This window comes from Ophidiomyces ophidiicola (genome assembly GCF_022830035.1).
Source record: "Ophidiomyces ophidiicola strain CBS 122913 chromosome Unknown scaffold_9, whole genome shotgun sequence".
In the NCBI taxonomy this organism is placed as follows: domain Eukaryota; kingdom Fungi; phylum Ascomycota; class Eurotiomycetes; order Onygenales; family Onygenaceae; genus Ophidiomyces; species Ophidiomyces ophidiicola.
The window spans coordinates 45,590-59,562 of NW_026054649.1; the positions used below are offsets into that span (position 1 = coordinate 45,590).

A 13,973-nucleotide genomic window follows, 5' to 3' on the forward strand; every position below is an offset into this window, starting at 1 on the left:
GGGCCGTTCTTCCAAGACTTCTACCCCCGTTGCGTCTACTTTCCCAGAGTCACAAAGGTCTTCCAGGCCGTCGAGGTCCACTGCTATAGCTGCGGCCGAAGGATCTGCTGCCTCTAAACGCTCTCATAAAAAAGGTGTTGCTGTTACAGGAGCTGCGACAACTGCTAGGCAGCTAGCTCTAGCGGCTGCCGCAGCTGAAGACGAGGATTCCTCTAGGCATGGGGACGATGAGGATGATGAAGGGGAGCCAAGATACTGTTACTGCAATCAAGTCAGCTTTGGAGAGATGGTCGCATGTGATATGGATAATTGCCCCAGGGAATGGTTCCATTTATCATGTGTTGGGTTGACAAAGCCCCCTTCGAAGAGTGGTGAGTTCTGTCCATATTCCATGCTCTTTTGTGGACTGTACTAACAAGACTTTCGCTTTGTATAGTCAAATGGTACTGCAACGAATGTAAAGAGACAATGAAAAAGGGAAAATCGAATGGCAGGTAGACACGGCAGTGCCTACGTTGATTGAGATTAATTTATATAAGCGTTTGCTTCTTTTATAGCAATATTTTGCGCTTCAAGACACCTGGATAGACGACTCATAGTTTATTTTTGGCGAATCGATGAGTTCACTGAAACATACTCCCATGTCAGAAGACATCTGACAATCTGGAATTTACAAATTTTGTGCTGGAGAAAGTCTGCCATTATGTATGCTCATGTCCCCAAGACACAGAGTGGTTATTATATTGGATGTTGCTTCCCAGGATCTGTCCTTGTTTACAATAGAAACCATAGCTCCAATAGCCCCGAAGTCATCTTTTATCGTTTTTTTTTTTCTTCATAGGTTACTCAGGCATTTCCATTCATGCTGTGGCCGATGATCCATTTGCTTTAGCCTGATGTCTAGTTTTTCTTTGAATGCCAAAGTCTCATTATTTTATTGAATATGCTTCTTATCTTCTTTTCTAGGCTAATACCGCGATTTCTGCATCGATATATTCCCAACTCAGCTACTATACAGACCATATAAGGGACAGAAAACGTATAGTGCATAATTCATGCATGTGAGTATCGTCTACCTGACGATTCCAAAAAAAAAAAAAAAAAAAAAGGCTTTTAGCCCAGGAAACAAGAGAAGCACTTTGGGATACTGAAAATTCCACTAACGTCTCTTAAAATTTAAAATGCACCTCGAAAACGATCCAGTATTTGGCCTGCCAATGGCGCTCTTCTTTGTGTGTCGCCACCATCCACCCCACTCCCGCTTCCCTCTGACCTCGCAGCTTCGGCTGCGGCACGGGATTCCCCTTCCAGTCTTCGCCGTAGCCCTTCGTACCGTTCTACATCTGAACCTCGAGCCTCTGCGGCATATTGTCTTCGATCAAATGAGGTTTCCTGACCACCATACACCTTGTGAGGAATGCGCCATGCCGGAGAAGAAAACCGACCAGGTAGGAGCTCAGCACGCCAGGCGTATCCGATGATCCATCCTAGTAATGCGGGGAGTATGGTGTACGGGAATTGCGAGAGGGATAGTTGGAAGGCGAGGAAGTAGATTGTGGACTTGTCGCTAAGGTGGAAGGTAATTGACGAGTTGCTGGTACCTGTGGAGATGTTGTATTTGTATGTAGTAGGAATTGCGGCATGGTACTGAGCGAGGAGGGCGAAGAGGGTGGCAGTTGGGCCGGCGGGGAGGTAGTTCAGCGTGTTGAGGGAAAGGGGCCGGAGGATGAGCGCAAGGAGTAGCGGAGGGAGGAGGGTAGTGTACGGAAGTGTGGAAAGGACAAAGCTCTATGAAATGTCAGATATATGTAATATATTGCATCCAATTCAAAGCACGATCAGACATACAGCGAGCTTTCTCGATCCCCAGAGCCGTTCAACAACACGTAGGCTATATAGCACCATACACGCCTGAATGACTTCTGTTGAATTAACGTAGCATAGCTGAATGAACAAATAACAATTAGTACACAATTTCTTACGGAGTAGGTAGCCTAAACTGACCTGCCAGATCAATATCCTCCACCATTGTCGGTACTGCCACAGATGTGGCGTAACTTGGATATAGAAGAGGTACTTGGTGTCAACAAGGCTCACCGCAATTGATGATGCAATGACGAAGATGAGTGCATATTTCGTGACGGATGCGTTGGTAAAGCCGGACGTCAACATGGCAGCTTGGTGCTGAGAGTTGTTTGGTGGCCCGCCGTGAGAGGGACAACCTGTTATGGGTACGATGAAGCAAACACCGCAAACAGGGGGTATGGCGCTTGAGCATACATCTGGTTTGGTATTCACGAAGATTACCAGAAGCGACAAGTAGTATATGTATGAGACGATTCTTCCTTAACCATTCTGCCGCCTATTCGACCTTAATTTCGCTAATATGGGAGGTGTGGCGAGTGCTTATTGTAAACCCCATTGTGTAGCCTTTTAGTTCGAAATGTATGCTATAAGGCGCTTTGAGGCTACCATTGCCATGATACGCAATATATTCATTCATTAATACATTAGCCACAGAAGATGGCATCAGAGTACCGCTCTATATTACAAGAGCTGCATCCTTGCTTTGTTGTGCAAGAGCAGCTTGATATTCTGAAATTGCTTTCCCCAATGCATTCATTGTCGGCTTCATTAACTGGTTTACCACCTTCTGTCCACCTTCTATAGCTTTAAAATTCGGCCGTATATTCTTACCTGTCGCAGCCATGATTTCCCTAGCATGTTGTTTTAATTTTTCAACTTCGGCACGACGTTCAACTTCTGCCTCATCAGCAACAGCTTTAATCCGATCCATTGCACGATTAAGAGACTCTACCAAAGACTGTATCTCGCCAACCCGGTCTGGGTTTCCAGATAAAAACGCTTGCCAGAACTGGTGCAAAAATTCAGTTGTGGTAGCATGAGTAAGAGTCAGACGGTCAAATACCCCCTGCGACAGTCCACAGGTATCTGAGCCTGACGCCGAGTCAGCCTGGGTCTTACGCTCTCGAATGGCATCGAAGATCTGAGTCGATGCTCTTGCTAGACTGGCTTTTGAACCAACTAGTTCACTCTTTGTTTTGGATTTATCGTCGTCACTATCTTCTTCCGGTTCAACAAGGCGGCTCAGCGGAACCCCCTCGCCCGTTTCAGGATATGTTGTGATCAAGTCCTTTTGTATTGAGGCCAGAATTGTCTCTGGGTCCTGACGTGAAAAAATAAGAGCTTCTTCATTTTCCGTTTCCTTCGTAGCGGCAAAGAACCTACTTTGATCCTTAATGTTTAAAATGATTCTGTCTTGTTCCCTATCACCACGAAGATCCCGCAGTTGCAACTGGTTAAACGTTTCTTCATCCATGCCGACAGGGGCTGATGGGTCTCGATCAATTGGCGCCACGTTGGCCATTATCTTTTCACTCAAATTGTTCAGCGTCCTGATGATAGGAACTTTATCTAGAGTTGATGGTCTCATGTCAAAGTTTGGGCGATTTCCATGTCTCTTAACGTTATCTTCATTCGCTTCGAGATCAATCATATGAGGAACATTTGAATTTACGTGGCGATCTGCATATTCATCGGCTCTCAAATATTTATCAAGTAGCGCATCCGTAGCATCGGATTCTGTGATCCGCTCCCCTCTTAACTTTTTGAACAGCCTACTTTGGAAGAATCGCGACCAAAAGTCGTGCTCTGTCAGCTTCGGTACATTCTCATCATATACTTTCTTGACTAGCGGATGCTGATTAAATATCAGTTGTATTTGTTCTTTGCTGATATTTAATCTTGTCACGCTGTTTTCCACTCGTGGCTTTAATGAAGAGAGTACATTATATGACCCACGAGACTGGGATTTTTCAATTGCATGGGCGCGAAGTAGATGTATTCGCGAAGACCAAAATTGCGACATGAACTGCCCACTTGTAACAGAATCAGGTTTTGTCCGTAGCGACTCCATGAATACCCGTTGAAGATTAGAGTCCGATTTTAACAAAGACTGCTGCAGCTCCGCATCCACCTTCAGCTTGTTATCATCATGCCACACCGGCTTCCCATTAGCAGCGGAGGTAACGGCACTAGCTATTGCCATTGCTGCAGATTGGCCGCCGGGGGCCGGACTTTGGGCAGCTTTCACCGCCTGAATGCCGGCATTCAAAACATCCCTGATCGTATCGGCTTCGGCGCGCGCATTTGTTGATGAAGTAAAGGAAAAGACGAATTGCTCCGGAGCTCCAGGGGCGGCATTTTTGGCACCCGGTTGTTGCACAAAGATTTTGAGCATTACTTTCGGACTGGTGACGGGAGTCTGTTGGAGATCTGGTACACGGAAAAACCTAGGTCAGTATTACGGCTTCACCATTCTGCAACAATTCTTCATGTGTTTCTAGATTTGTCACTAAGAAATTCAGGCGATACGTACTGGTAATCTTTGCAACCTGGATTACGATCTCGCCCACTGTACCGTCAGCATTCTTCGGAGTCCACGAAACGGACTGCCCGTCCCTGGACATGGCCAACGTTCCATCTTTCTTCTTGTACGATGCAAGCGCGCTCACTGGAGTAGGTGCCATATCCCCACTGCATTCGGAACCTAACGACCACACAACTCGAGACTGTCTTGCAGGAAGACGATCGGTTCGCAGCGACCCATCCGAGGCAATGAGGTTTTTCACAAGGAGAACTCGGGAAGGATAAATAACAATTCCCCCGGTGCAAGAAGCATTTGGCGGGAGACCTTTAAGACAACCGCCTCACCACATGCTCTTCTTTTGCTTGAAGCTGAAGATCTAAAACTTGGGAACTGCGGCTCTTTGAACGATATCGCTGACTAATCAACTGACCTCATCCTAGGCTCCCGCCTCGGCTTAAGCTAACTAACTGAAAACAAGGAAAATCCGCAGTTTGACAGCTACCAGAAAAAGGCGTTTGGCTGCAGCAAGAGTTCTAGAGAACGCCACTTGCTGTTTAATATAGAGCGGATTTCTATGGAATTTAGGCTCTAGCCACGCCTTCCCACGTAGCCTAGGCATCCTCATTATCTATGTTTCCAATTATCACTTTCATCTGCGTGTCGTCTTCCCCCCATCCGTATTTGTTCCATATTTGTCGCCATATAGGAACAGGAACTGGCCTTTCTTCCCCAAGAACCCACTCTTTGCCCTCCATTATGCGTGCGGCTCTCTGCTCTTGATCTGACGGAAGAACGAACCTTCTCATTCTCGACGCAATCCGCGGGTCAAGAACTATATCGTCCAACCACTCTCGCTCCTTGATATCTGGGTTTTCAGAAGTCTTGTGTACTGATTTGTGCCATTCTTTCTCTTCATCTTCAAGAACGTGCTGTTGTTCGTAGTCCAGTGATGACGAAGACCCTGTGGGTGAATCGGTATGGTTATATTCTAAAGTTGATTTTTGGTGGTTATCTGAATAAGGTCTATACAAAGACGCCAGAACAATGGCCGCAACGTCCCTTCCCACGCTGTCAGCGAGGTACCGACGGGTAAGGAACCGTTTGATTCGGATAGGAGTATTTAAAAATCCTAAGATATGTGGGAATGCTATTGGCGACGAAGGTTGTAATTTATCCGGCAGGGAGCGGGGGAGCTCTTGGGCAGAATATGTAGGCGGGTAAAGGTAGGAAGGAGTAGGAATAGCTGGCTTCTTTGTTTCAGGTTTCTTCTCATCTGGTTTCTTCTCTTCTTTTTTCTCTTCTGTTGCTGAAAGTGCACCATCTTCGAACCCCGAAGCAGTTGTTTCACTCTCAGCTGGTATCTCGCTGGGAGGTGTAATGGGCTCGAATTCGGCCTCGGGGTCAACAGGAGCGGTCATGGGCCCGAGCCACCCTTCGTGTAGTCCGCGGATATATTCCCTCCATGTATGGCGGCCAATAACCACATCACCCTTGACACCTGGTTCATCATGTATACCAAAGAGTTCTTGAACCCGTTTTAAGGAGCTTGCGCGTTCGTCATCCTCTGCGATGGGGCCTTCGCCAGCTTTCTGCCTTCTCTCTCGAATCTTCTTGGCTAAGGCGGCTCTGATGTCGCCTTCTTTCCTTCCTTCCAAAACTTCGTAATCTATGGCCCCTGATACAAGAATGGGCTTTACGTATTCTCTAAAATGGTCTCTAGCACTCATTAGGCCATCTCCAGGGGGCGCAGAAAGAAAAATCGTAAGTTTTCGCCGTGATTCGTTTGTAGACAATGGTTCTTTAGCTATATGAGCGACTAGATTGGACCACTTTTCCTGGATGCGCTTCTTCTCCCGCCGATCGTATATTAATGCGCCGAAGAACGATCCCGTAACAGTGAGAAAGATCATCCAATTTCGGGAGGGGAGTCGGAAACGGAAGTTCGGGAGGCCTGAAATAGAAGCATTAGAATTCCATATACACGGCAATATTGGAGATCCAGGTGTAGTCACCAAGCATCCTAAGGGCAGGATTCTGCGGCTTTGGGGTGGCTTTTGGAGCACCATTCTGTGGGGGTGGCGCTGAAGCACCTGCATCGGCCATGGTAAGGTACAGGGCTTACGAATGCAATGATAGAGGGCGCAAATATTTCAGATAGGTGCGTGTCTGCGCTTGCAATGTATGCATCCCATTGCCTCTCGTCGCTCCTCTTCGAAAAGAAGTTTTAAGCTTTCGAAGCTTGAAGCCGGATCAATGCTATTCCGAGCATGGGACTGCAATAGCCCCCTGCACTTACATTGACAGGTTGTTGGGGGTGTGGTAGTCAAATGCGGCTAACCTCCTGTGGAATCATACCAAGCAGCTCTGATGCTGTCAAAACTGGCAGGTAGTGAGAAGAGGCTGAATGCCTAAGCAGAGGTATAGTCAACATATTTCTGGTTTGGAAGGATGCGTGCTCACTAATTCTGATTGCCAGTATACGGAGTACCTGTTAGTTCATACCACTGATTCACTTCCTATGCCACAGTCGCTAAGCTGGCCTGTGAGGTGCAGTCCTTCCAGCCAGTAACCGCCAGATCAGATCCTACATCCCCCTCGCCGTTCAGGCCGCCAGCTCACGTGCGACAAGGTTACGGCTGCTGCCGCCAAACTTTTTACTGTGGGCGAAAATCAAGCCAATACCGCTAAACCACAAGCAGACTGGCGCGGAGATGGCGGCCAGGGCCTGGAGGAGAACTGTTTCAGCGAGCTCCTTCACCACCCCGGGATTCTCTCCCTCTCTCGCTTGTTGACGCGTTCAACAACCCACCACATTCACTCTTCCATTAGACCTTGCGCTTGATGCCATCTCTTTAACCTGGTTTTTCGCTCCCTTTTGCGCAACCCTCAAGCACGCCGCCTTGTCCAAAAAGCTGGGCCTGTGTGCTTGGGCGTCTGTGCTCTGTTGCTCTGCACCCCCTGAGCCTCAACGCGGGCCTGGATTTTTTACTGTCGTTCTGTCAGGAGAAGCAGCAAAGACGCTGACAATCGTTTTCGGAAATGGACCCTAATAGTGGTAATAACGAAAATAATTACAATGATCGCTTCTATGGCTTCAACGATCGTCCCTACACCGCCGCCAATGCTCGGGCATACCCAACGACCCCCTCGACTTTTCCGCAGCCAATGTACCAAAATCAGGGTGGCCACGAGTATGCTACCGCTCAGAATGCACCGAATACGTATAACCAAGGGTATTTCGGCAACAACCCATACGCCCAGCAAGCCCCGCACCCGCAGCAGTTCATGCACCCAAACGTTGCACCCCCGCAGCCTGGCTACCAACCCCGTGCCGGTGGGTATCTGCCTAACGATGGAACTAGCGGCTTAATTCAGCAGTTCTCAAATCAGGATCTTGGTGGCTCTCCTCGCGGGGCCGCAGCTGCCCGTGTCCCTCCCCAAGGCCAACGCCCTCGTACAGCAGGGTCTCCCGCTCTTAACCAAGGCCCAGGACATTTGGCCCCTCCCATGTCCAGTCGTAGCCCAAAGCAGGCTACTGAAGAAGAAGAGTTGGTTAGATGCCCCGAGAAATATTCTGAGAACGTGCACAAAAGAGGAAAAGCAGCAAAGGAGTTGGTTAACGTTTTCTTCCGCGAGAATATCGAACGTGCGCGTGATCGTAACCTCCGGTATGTTCAAATCTGTTTCATGAAGCTGGCCGAATACTGATGACCGAGACATAGTGCCGTGAACCTGGACAAGGTCCTACAAAACAACACTGTCTCGGACGCAAGGAAACGCCATGAGGCAGAGACTGTTGCAAAAAAGGAATCCAATTTCTTGCGATTTATCCGAACCAGAGAAACTGTTTCAAATTTCCAAACTCTCAAGATTATTGGCAAAGGTGCTTTTGGTGAAGTGAAGCTTGTCCAGCGGAAATCAGATGGGAAGATCTATGCCTTAAAATCGCTGATTAAATCTGAAATGTTCAAAAAAGACCAACTTGCCCATGTCCGCGCTGAACGTGACATTTTGGCTGATTCGAAAGACAACCCCTGGCTTGTTAAACTTCATGCTTCGTTCCAGGATAAAGCCTATCTCTATCTACTAATGGAGTTCTTGCCTGGTGGCGATCTGATGACAATGTTGATTAAGTATGAAATCTTCTCTGAAGATATCACTCGGTTTTACATGGCAGAACTCGTGATGGCGATTGAGGCCGTTCATAAGCTTGGCTTCCTCCACCGGTGAGTAAACGTGGGTATGGTTTGGCAATTTGCTTGTGGTCTAATTGAGGTAATTCTAGTGATATAAAGCCGGATAACATTCTACTTGATCGTGGTGGTCATATCAAACTTACTGACTTTGGTTTGTCCACTGGCGGAAAGAAACAGCATGATAACTCATACTACCAACAGCTATTAAAAAACACTTCTGCTTCCAAAGACAAGAACCGAAACTCGGGATTTTTCAACGACGCTATCAATCTGACAGTTTCTAACCGTGGTCAAATCAACACCTGGCGAAAGTCTCGCCGTGCCATGGCTTACTCGACGGTTGGCACACCTGACTATATTGCCCCCGAAATCTTCAATGGGCAGGGCTACACCTACTTATGTGACTGGTGGTCTGTTGGAGCTATTATGTTTGAATGCTTGATCGGGTGGCCACCATTCTGCACCGAACAGCAAAATGACGTCTATCGAAAAATCCTCAATTGGAAAGAATGCCTTTATTTCCCCGAGGAAATGACCCTGTCTCGTGACTCGGAACATCTTATTAGAAGGTCAGTCTTCAGCCTTATTCATCTTAATTAGCTATTTGGAAAGAAAGCTGACTATTTGGCCCTAGTTTCCTGTGTGATCCTGAAGATCGTATTGGCCAAGAGGGCGGACAACATGGGGGGGCGAACCAAATTAAAAACCATCCGTTCTTCCGTGGCGTTGTCTGGGACCAGCTTCGCAAAATTCGTGCTCCGTTCGAGCCCAGACTTACGTCCAATGTTGATGTTTCTTACTTCCCCATTGATGAGATTCCTCAGGAGGATAATAGTGCACAATTACGCGCTCAAGCCCGTGCCATGCCGGAAGAGCACGAAGCCGAGATGAGTCTTCCGTTTATCGGTTACACTTACAAAGCTTTCAATGCTTTCCAGGCGAATTAGTGCTACCATGACGTAAGCATGATGCTGATTCTACTTCGAAGTCTGCATGAGGATTCACTGGATATGACAATGCTTTAATGACTTTGAAGAACACTTTCAATTGAGATTTACAAAAAAATGATTTTGAATTTCCTTTTGTTTCTGGGTGTTGGATGACCTATGGTCGCCTTGTTGTTAGGGTATCAGTTAGGCATAGCGAACGCCATAGTTATGTTCCAAGAAGGCTAGGCTTGATGCTTGATGCCTCTTTAACTCACCATATTGTTGTGGATTAATATAACTACTCATATCTCAACAGAACAAGTTCTTTTATATGTAGGCTATGAGAGTGCAGGCCATGTCACGTGCCAAACCCTACTCACAAGTTGATGCAAACGTCACGCCGCTTCAACACTCCAATCTTGGATGCCAGCCACCCGCACGAATTGACGGTTCTGGCTCGAGAATCTGTCGCTGATTTTAGGAACCTTGGGGCTCCACCGCCATCCCATCAGACGCGCGAGAATGGACGGACGCGCCGCACCGCCATTACACTCACCACAAGCAGCCACCGAACTCGAAGCCGCCACTGCCACCATCTCAAATGATCACGAATTTAGCGCTCTGCATCGAGAGCTGGAAACGGAACTTCACCATGGCGAAACGGCTACCAGGCACGATCCGTCAAGGGAGCCTAAAAGACGAAAGATACAAAGCGATCTTGACGGGGAGAGTGCTCCCCTGAAGGCGGGGGAAGAATGGGATCGGATCATGGCCGATGCGGGTAGCGCTGTGTCCGTGGCAGATGGTATTGCTACCGCTAGGGCTCTTACGGAAGCAGAGACAGAAAATATAGACATCGTTATCGACCCTGAGATCTCTGCCGGTACACTTCCGAACGATAGCATGCCCATTATATCTGCTGCGGCTTCGGCACAAGGAAATCATGGGCAGCCCAGCGCAAGCGACAATCCCTCTGGTTCACCTCAAGCGCAGGGTTTTGATCTTTTAGAGAGAAGTGAATCCCTCCACACGCCATCTCTTGTCCGAGGACTCCCGGCCCCTACAGAGTTCGCACATTCGCCGAACCATCTTAACCACCCGACTTCGCCATTCTCGACACCCAACATAACGCAGCATGCCTTTGCGCCGGGCATACCTTCAGAGCAGCAGCGAATATCAGAAAGTTTATTGCCTGATTTCGCAGAATCTATTCAAACAACGCCTGCGGGTGCTGATCAACAACCGCGAAATTCGAACCACTTTGATGGCATGAGGCTTATACCCGACCCCCCAAACCTTCAGCAGTGGAGAGAGAGACTTTTCAATGTCGAAGATACAATTGTCCTGAGCGAAGAAGAGTACGTACATATCATATTCCCCTCCACACAAGCTCTGCGGCGTACATTTATGCATTACCTGCTGACATACTGCATTTACAGGTTTCAAACATATTTCCCGCACGTTGACAATGTTTACTCCCACCGTTCAACTCAACGCTATAAGCGCAAACCTTTCATCTCCCATTATTGGGATTGTCGACTCAAAGGCAGGCCGCCAGGGACCCCAAAGTCCGTCGATCCAAATAAGAAGAAACGCAAACGAACCGCAAGAGAGAGAAATCTCTGCGACGTAAAAATCAAGATTACGGAATACTTCCCAGGGGCGATGACAAACCCTCCTGAAATAGACATGGGTATCACGGCACTAGCGGGTGCCGTAGAAGCGTTGTCTGGTGACTCTAGTGCTAATAGCGGACAGCCATTTGGCGTGTTGGCGCCGAGTACTATATTACCTGACGGACATCCTGGTGCAACTGGTGCAAGGTATTATACAATCCAACGGGTCAATGGAAATGGGGGTAATGGCAGATCAGACGCTGCCGGAGGACCGCATAGACATACTCTAGAGGAAAGTGACCGAATCAAGAAAAACAGTGTCCAGCGGTCATTGGTCAAAGACGAAAAGGAGAAGAAGAAGGCTATGGTGAGTTGATTACCCTTGCACAGAGACGGGCTGACGTCATCGCCTGTGCTTTCCCCCGTATAAACAAGTCCCGCGACAACCCTCGATTTTTTTGATTTACTATCTGCTTCCGCTTACCAGATAATGAGAAATACACTACTTCCAAGATTTCTAAGATATTCAAAAATTCCTCATGTCTAACCAAGATCAGGTTGCCCAGGTGAAAACATACCATAAAAAAGCATCCGGCTATGCCTGGTTAACTGTGAACAAACACAAGCGGGAAAGCGATTTGAAACTATATGGGAGTTGCTTTTGGTACGGTTGAAGCTCTGGCGTTACTAGTGACGCAAAGCCAGACTAATATTTCTATCCCGTCTCATAGTCCCTTCGTCCAACGGGTCTGGATTGCCCTCGAAGTGAAGGGAATACCATACCAGTATATTGAAGTCGATCCTTACAAGAAGCCACAATCATTGTTAGACGTGAACCCGCGAGGATTAGTCCCAGCAATTCGCCATGGCGACTGGGGATGCCATGAAAGCACCGTGTTGCTTGAATACGTAAGGACCATTCGTTCGGTGGTGAATCATAACATGCTCAATATTGATAGGTCGAGGAACTGGACACCCGAATATCCCTATTACCTCCACAACAACCGCAACTCCGAGCTCACTGTCGACTATGGGCTGATCATGTTGGTGTCTCTTTACTTTTTTTTAGGCAGCCGCTAACCCTGCAACAGATCAATCGCAATCTTATTCCATGCTTCTATCGTCTCCTTCAAGAGCAGGAGCTAGAGAAGCAGATTCGATATACCGAAGAATTGAAGGATCACATTGCAAAATTGGTTGATGCCTCTCACGCAACCGGGCCTTTTTTTCTTGGGCAGAGTATCTCCTTTGTTGACATCCAATTTGCCCCATGGATGCTCAGACTAAGCCGCGTATTAAAACCATACCGTGGGTGGCCGGACCCTGAAAAGGGGAGTCGCTGGGCGAAATGGGTGGATGCCATGGAGGCCGATGACCAGGTTATGGCGACAACCAGCTCCGATGAGCTTTACTTGGATAGTTATCAGAGATACGCTGGTACGTCTTTTGGAATGCTCCGCTGATGTGCTTGTCTTCTCGCCCGCCTTTGCTGATTGTGAAATACAGAGAATCGACCTGACACATCGATGCTTGCAACTGCGATTAACACTGGCCGACCATTGCCGTAGAGAGATATCCTCATTGTAGTTGTTTTTAAGACAATCATACGATATATGAGGACCCGCGCCCTTGTATAGTGCGGCCCTGGTCCAGAAATTGAACCATAGACTCCCGTCGTGGGCCTTTACTGAGCACCGGATTGCTTTTTGCTTGCTCTTATGCCGTTTATTCATGTGTGGCACTCTGAATATTTTATCCATGCAGCGCAGTATTACCCACGTTGAGCGAAACCAAATCCGCCCGGTCCGCTTTCCTCAGGACCTCTCGGACTTCGTATAGGTACTTGCGGTGGCGGTGACTGTGGTTGTGATTTTGTTTCTCTTCGTTTTCCGTTTGAAGCAGGTTTGGGCGACGAGTTTGGATCGAAAAGCTGTTTTCCCTTAGCATTTCTTGGTTCCCTTTTATCACCTCTATCTCTACAGTTCGCATTTGAGCGACCCTTGCCTTTCCATCTCCCTTCACTTGCATGCTGCTGTCGCGGTGGTGTTGTGCTACCCGGTGACGATGCACCAGAACCGGCATTAGAGCTACCAAACAATCGTTCTCTGGCCTCTTCGTACTTGCGTTGTTTCTCTTCTCGTTCTCGCTTCGCAATAACATGGCGTTCTTCTGCTGTGAGAGGTCTTTGGTTTTTACTTTCGCTATCAGAATCATCTCCATCCTCAGCCTCGTTCTGATTATTACCGTTGCTGGCAGGGCGCGGAGATATGGTCACTCGCTGAAATCCTATTGTCGCAGCGTCAACCCCAGACTGAGGGTTACGACTGAGGACTTTAACAGTAGGCTTATATTCTGTCCTTAATGGGATGGCGGATCGAGAGTCTAGGAAATGGGATATTTGAGTGGGTTCACTGGCGAATTGGCAGGACAATGTCAGTGTCAGTTTACGTTGATTCAGCGGTGAGCGCATGGAGACATACGCTTCTGCCTCGGCTTCCGCCCATAGCTGTCGATTAAACTCTGCATGCTGAGCGCGGAGTTGAGCTTTCTTTGCTCTCGACGAGAGTTTCTTTTCCGGTTCTTGCTGAGGGGCTGGTGGGGGAGAAGACGGATCTGGGCGTCGAGCCTGTAGTGTATCAGTGGCACGAGCAGATTCATCGTGTGACAAGAAAGTGAGCGCGTGAGGAATAGTTAAGGCAGAAAATGGCAATATATATTTAGAAAGGGAGAGTTGCGATAGTTAACCTACATCAATCTGATCCCAATCATCGTCCCATGCATCTGGTATGTCTTTCACGTCGCTCATCGCAAATAGTGACGGTGTGGTGCGTTTTGGGGTGCA

The 13,973-nt window shown here is 47.9% G+C and overlaps 6 protein-coding genes across 6 annotated transcripts; 2 read left to right on the forward strand and 4 right to left on the reverse strand.

The window, feature by feature from the left end:
• Window positions 1-1,176: 1,176 nt before the first annotated feature.
• Window positions 1,177-2,172, reverse strand: LOZ57_002920 (uncharacterized protein; the record flags this gene model as incomplete). The annotated part of the gene is made up of 3 exons (XM_049251975.1): window positions 1,177-1,788; window positions 1,849-1,944; window positions 2,005-2,172. The coding sequence occupies 3 exons, from the start codon at window positions 2,170-2,172 to the stop codon at window positions 1,177-1,179; spliced, it is 876 nt and encodes a 291-aa protein (XP_049108858.1).
• A 370-nt stretch (window positions 2,173-2,542) lies between these two features.
• On the reverse strand, window positions 2,543-4,550 carry TFB1 (RNA polymerase II transcription factor B subunit 1; the record flags this gene model as incomplete). Its single annotated transcript, XM_049251976.1, has 2 exons — window positions 2,543-4,296; window positions 4,400-4,550. The coding sequence occupies 2 exons, from the start codon at window positions 4,548-4,550 to the stop codon at window positions 2,543-2,545; spliced, it is 1,905 nt and encodes a 634-aa protein (XP_049108859.1).
• Window positions 4,551-5,001: 451 nt separating this feature from the next.
• On the reverse strand, window positions 5,002-6,493 carry LOZ57_002922 (uncharacterized protein; the record flags this gene model as incomplete). The annotated part of the gene is made up of 2 exons (XM_049251977.1): window positions 5,002-6,341; window positions 6,403-6,493. 2 exons carry the CDS (start codon window positions 6,491-6,493, stop codon window positions 5,002-5,004), a joined length of 1,431 nt encoding a protein of 476 aa, XP_049108860.1.
• A 936-nt stretch (window positions 6,494-7,429) lies between these two features.
• CBK1 (Serine/threonine-protein kinase) lies at window positions 7,430-9,533 on the forward strand (the record flags this gene model as incomplete). Its single annotated transcript, XM_049251978.1, has 4 exons — window positions 7,430-8,058; window positions 8,113-8,616; window positions 8,676-9,155; window positions 9,221-9,533. The coding sequence occupies 4 exons, from the start codon at window positions 7,430-7,432 to the stop codon at window positions 9,531-9,533; spliced, it is 1,926 nt and encodes a 641-aa protein (XP_049108861.1).
• Window positions 9,534-10,037: 504 nt separating this feature from the next.
• On the forward strand, window positions 10,038-12,699 carry LOZ57_002924 (uncharacterized protein; the record flags this gene model as incomplete). Its single annotated transcript, XM_049251979.1, has 6 exons — window positions 10,038-10,873; window positions 10,955-11,498; window positions 11,689-11,795; window positions 11,863-12,040; window positions 12,091-12,568; window positions 12,638-12,699. 6 exons carry the CDS (start codon window positions 10,038-10,040, stop codon window positions 12,697-12,699), a joined length of 2,205 nt encoding a protein of 734 aa, XP_049108862.1.
• A 203-nt stretch (window positions 12,700-12,902) lies between these two features.
• Window positions 12,903-13,937, reverse strand: LOZ57_002925 (uncharacterized protein; the record flags this gene model as incomplete). The annotated part of the gene is made up of 2 exons (XM_049251980.1): window positions 12,903-13,757; window positions 13,881-13,937. 2 exons carry the CDS (start codon window positions 13,935-13,937, stop codon window positions 12,903-12,905), a joined length of 912 nt encoding a protein of 303 aa, XP_049108863.1.
• Between the last annotated feature and the right edge of the window lie 36 nt (window positions 13,938-13,973).